This window comes from Prionailurus bengalensis, chromosome A1 (assembly GCF_016509475.1).
Source record: "Prionailurus bengalensis isolate Pbe53 chromosome A1, Fcat_Pben_1.1_paternal_pri, whole genome shotgun sequence".
Lineage (NCBI taxonomy): Eukaryota > Metazoa > Chordata > Mammalia > Carnivora > Felidae > Prionailurus > Prionailurus bengalensis.
Window position 1 is genome coordinate 90,062,225 of NC_057343.1, and position 5,399 is coordinate 90,067,623.

General features: G+C 39.6%; 1 protein-coding gene across 1 annotated transcript; it reads left to right on the forward strand.

Annotated features, from left to right (window-relative positions):
• Positions 1 to 203: 203 nt before the first annotated feature.
• LOC122471602 (vomeronasal type-1 receptor 4-like) lies at positions 204 to 2,058 on the forward strand. Its single transcript, XM_043560437.1, has one exon. It carries the CDS (start codon positions 350 to 352, stop codon positions 1,340 to 1,342), a length of 993 nt encoding a protein of 330 aa, XP_043416372.1. The 5' UTR covers positions 204 to 349; the 3' UTR covers positions 1,343 to 2,058.
• The last annotated feature ends 3,341 nt before the right edge of the window (positions 2,059 to 5,399 follow it).

Sequence of the window (5,399 nt, forward strand, 5' to 3'; positions counted from 1 at the left end):
TTTATTTTTGAGACAGAGAGAGACAGAGCATGAATGGGGGAGGGGCAGAGAGAGAAGGAAACACAGAATCGGAAGCAGGCTCCAGGCTCCGAGCCATCAGCCCAGAGCCCGACGCGGGGCTCGAACTCACGGACTGTGAGATCGTGACCTGAGCCGAAGTCAGCCGCTCAACCGACTGAGCCACCCAGGCACCCCCTGAATACTCTTATAGAATATTTGCACAACCTACTGCCAAGATTGATCATATCTCAAGGGCTTTCCATAGAGTCCTGTTATTTCTATCAAGCTTACAGATCATTTTCTGCCTCTTTTTAGGCTGTTGAGGAGTCTATCCAGAGTAGAAGAGGCCATGAATATAATAGTTTCAAGTGATACTATTTTGGGAATATTTTTTCTCTTTCAATTTGGGATTGGTTTTATTGGAAACACATTATTACTCATGTTAAACATCAACACTTTATTTCAGCCCTCCTCCAAAAAGCCTATAGATTTGATATGCACCCATTTAACTTTAGCTAATATCATGACAATTCTTTCCAGTGTGATTCCAGAAATAATAAATGCTTTTGGGGTAAGAAATTTTCTGGATGACATTGGTTGTAAGGCAGTGCTGTACATCTACAGAGTCACACGGGGTGTCTCCCTCTGCACCACGTCTTTCCTGAGTATTTTTCAGGCCATAATTATCACTCCTAGCAACTCTAGGTGGGCATGGCTCAAACCCAAAGTCTCCACGTACCTTTTTCCTGCCTTCTTTTCTTTCTGGATCATCAACATGCTGATCTACGTCCGTGTCATCATAACTGCTGTGGGCCCCTACAACATCAGTGAAGTTGGACAAGTGTATTCACTGACATACTGTAGTGGGAGAGAACCTGATAAACTTCAGGAGGCTGCTTTTCTAGGGGGTATGGTCTTACGAGATATTCTGTGTATTTGCCTCATGATCTGGACCAGTATGTACATGGTAAACTTTCTCTTCATACATCGCAAGACAGTCCAGCATGTCCATAGGACCAGCCTCTGCCCAAGACCATCTCCCGAAACCAGGGCCACCCACACAATCCTGGCACTGGTGAGCTGCTTTGTTTTCTTTTACTGGACCAACACTTGCCTTACCATTTACATAATTTACAGACATAATGTACAAAGTCTGGAGAACATTACTATTTTTCTCTCCTCTTGTTATCCAGCAATGTGCCCTTTTGTGCTGATCAAAAATAATAATAGACGATCATTTCTGAACTGTAACTTTGCAAAAACGAGAAAGTCCTCACCACAGTCTATGTCCCTTAGAGGTTTGAACGCCCTCACAAACTTCTTTGACACAAGAGCCATGTGATTACATTTTCCCACATTAAGATTTTAGTAAGGTAGAATTCTGCAAGGGTATAAATAATTTTTACTTTGGCCATTTCTTCAAACCATCCAGCTTAATGAACATATGGAGATAAATGACAATACTCATAAAATAAAACATATTGCACCTGAATGGGGCACTATTTTACCTTTTCTAAAATGATTGTAAAAAAAATTATTCTTCTCATTATTTGGATGCTTCCAGTTTGAGACATCTTCCCTAATGTGACATAGGTATTAGATGAGTTATAGCAACTACCCTTGCTGGTATATGCTAGACAGCCCTCATTAGACAAAATTATGTTATATCTATATTGTTGTGTACTTTAGAAGCCAACAATACTTGAGGCTACTATATGCTGTTGATTATATCTGGTTAAATCATGGATAATGATGTAACTAAATATAACCATACTTTCCCTACTCCACTGAATAACCAAGTGTCTTCAAAGCCAAATGTATTATTCTCAAATGCTTAGTGAAAAACACTTGGCTTTCTATTTGTACATCTTTGTATCTGTTAGCACCATTAGAAGTATTCATTAAATGTACATTTTGTTTTTTGACGACATACATTCTATATTGTGGCAGATTTTTTTTGAAGCTTTGCACTTTTATGAAGAAATAGTTAGCACTTCTGAGACATAACACTATGATATATTAGAAAACCTGAAAAAATCTTCTAGAAAACAGCTAAAATCTCAGTATAATATTTAAACTTTTTTTTTTCATTAAGAACTGTGTTTAAACAAATGTAAGGAGGGGTGCTTGGGTGGCTCAGTTGGTTGAGTGTCTAACCTCAGATCAGGTCATGATCAGGTCATCACAGTTTGTGAGTTCAAGGCCCTCATCAGGCTCTGTGCTGACAGCTCAGAGCCTGGAGCCTGCTTTGAATTCTGTGTCTCCATCTCTCTGCCCCTCCCCTGCTCATGCTCTGTCTCTCTCTGTCTCTTTCTGTCTCTCAAAAATAAATAAATGTTAAAAAAGTAAAAAAAAATGTAAGGAAACTTCTGATTAGGAAAACAAGAATAAAATGAATGTTGAAAATGCAGCTGCTCTCAGCACATGTATTAATCTTACAGCACAGACCTCTGAACTTCATAACTTCTTGGGAAAGATAAACTGAAAATTGAAGCCACAGATTAGAGATTGATGAGGTAACACAGTTCACTCACATTCTTTTCACAATAGAAATAACTGATGCACTAAAAGATTGAAACTAAAAAGGAAACATTTATATTAGACTAATAATTTATTAAAAACTTGAAGTATCTATAGCTTTGTGTGGGGAAGATGGTGAAATAAGAAGACCTTCAGTTCACCTCATCCTGTGGATACAACTAGATAACATTAAATCAGTGTGAATAACCCAGAAAATGACCTAAAGACTGGCAGAACAAACCCCACAACTAAACGTAGAGAAGAGGCCACATTGAAGAGGATAGGAAGGGAAGAGATGTGGTGGGGAGCTAAATGAGCCATGGCCATGCCTGCAAGGGAAGGAGCCACAGGTGGGGAGAGGGGTGAGAAACAGACTATCACACCAGGAAGCCTGTACCCCAGGAAGAAGAATCTCTTGAAAACTAGCTGGGCCAAATTTTCAGAGTCCTTACAACCAGCAGGATTAAAGCCTGAAACTTTAAAAAATCACCAGGCTCAGCTCTGGGAGAGCTGAGAGGGCAATAGGAAACTAGATCCACCTTTAAAGAGATAGCACAATAAGGGGCACTAAGGAATCTACTCCTGAAATCATTGTTGCACTATATGCTAGCTAATTTGGATGTAAATTTTAAAAAATAAAAAATAAAACAAGTTAAAATTAAAAAATGATAATAAATAAAAAGATTTAAAAAAAGAAAGAAAGAGATAGCACAATACAAGTCCATGCTGATACAGCACATAAACAGCAATTTGAACAACACCTGGGGCATTCAGAAGGGACAGATATTTACTAATCATAGAGCATGTCCAAGAGGGCCAGAAATCACTGAGAGACAACTCCAGGAAAAAAAGAGCTGCCAGGTGCCATTTCGCCCTCTGCCCCCAAGCATAAACATGGAGTCGAGTGTGGCACTAGTTTGTTGCTGTCATTCACTACTTAACATATTACACTGTGTCCAGTCCCTACTGCTGGGCATGCCTCAGTTCTGCTGCTGTGGGCCCCTCCCCCAGAAGACCAGTGCAAACATTGTAAACACGATCTCCTTTCTGTGTAGTTTAGGGGAAGTGCACCTCATTAAAACTGCACACCCCATGCATGCATGCTTTGAAGAGTGGCCTTGGCCAACCCTGTTCTCAGCAACATAGGGACATGCCCTGTGGCTAAGAATGAGCACCGCATTGTTAAAACTGTGCACCCCACTCTCTATATTCAGGAACAGGAGATGAAACTGAATTTCTTAATACATAAAAATAGAGAGTTAGATAAAATGAGGAGACAGAGGAATATAACCCACATTAAAGAAAAGGACAAAATCATAGCAAGAGAGCTAAATGAAATGGATATAAGTAATATGTATGATAAAGAATTTGAATGATCAAAATGATACTCACTGGTCTTGAGAAAAGAGTAGAGGACATCAATGAAACCCTTAACAAACAGATTTTTAAAAAACTATCAGAGATGAAGAACACAATAAGTGATATTAAAAATACATTAGATGGAATAAATAGTAGACCAGAGGAAGCAGAAGAAAAGATCAGTGACCTAGAGGACAGAGTAAGTGAAAGTAATCAAGGTGAGCAAGTGATAGAAAAAAATAGGCCAACAGACACATGAAAAGATGCTCAATGTCACTCCTCATCAGAGTAATACAAATCAAAACCACACTCAGATACCACTTCACACCAGTCAGAGTGGCTAAAATGAACAAATCAGGAAACTACAGATGCTGGTGAGGACGTGGAGAAATGGGAACCCTCTTGCACTGTTGGTGGGAATGCTAGAGCTACCCTCTGACCCAGCAATAGCACTGCTAGGAATTTACCCAAGGGCTACAGGAGTGCTGATGCATAGGGGCACATGTACCCCAATGTTTACAGCAGCACTTTCAACAATAGCCAAATTATGAAAAGACCCTAAATGTCCATCAACTGACGAATGGGTAAAGAAGTTGTGGTTTATATATACAATGGAATACTACTTGGCAATGAGAAAGAATGAAATCTGGCCATTTGCAGCAACGTGGATGGAACTGGAGGGTATTACGCTAAGTGAAATATGTCAGGCAGAGAAAGACAGATACCATGTGTTTTCACTCATATGTGGATCCTGAAAAATTTAACAGAAGACCATGGTGGAGGGGAAGGGGGAAAAAAAGTTACAGAGAGGGAGGGAGGCAAACCATAAGAGACTCTTAAATACTGAAAACAAACTGAGGGTTGATGGGGGATGGGGAAGAGGGGAAAGTGTGTGATGGGCATTGAGGAGGGCACCTGTTGGGATGAGTACTGGGGGTTGTATGGAAACCAATTTGACAATAAATTATTTTCAATATTAAATAAATAAATAAATAAAAATAAACTCAAAAGACAAAAAGAAAAAAATGTGCAAGATAAGAATAGATTTAGAGAATTCAGTGACACCATCAACCATAATAACATTCACATTATAGGGATCTTGGAAGGAGCAGATAGAGAAGAGGGGGCAGAAAATTTATCTGAAGAAATAATAACCGAAAAATTCGTGAATTGTGGTGCCTGGGTGGCTCAGTCGGTTAAGCATTTAACTTCAGCTCAGGTCATGGTCTCGCAGTCTGTGAGTTCCAGCCCCATGTTGAACTCTGTGCTGATAGCTCAGAGCCTGGAGCCCGCTTCAGATTCTGTGTCTCCCCCTCTCTACACCCTACCCCTGCTTGCACTCTGTCTCTCTTTCAAAGTAGAATTAATTTTTTTTTTTAATTCCTGAATCTGGGGAAGGAGGTTCAGATCCAGGAGCTACAGAGATTTCCTCAACAAAATCAACCCAAAGGAGGTACACATCAAGATACATAATAATCAAAATTCAAAAAAGCAGTAGTAAAAAGAATTTTAAAAGCAGC

Excerpts from the sequence above, each read along its gene's own strand:
- LOC122471602 (XM_043560437.1), top strand. The coding sequence starts at position 350 with ATGAATATAATAGTTTCAAGTGATACTATTTTGGGAATATTTTTTCTC.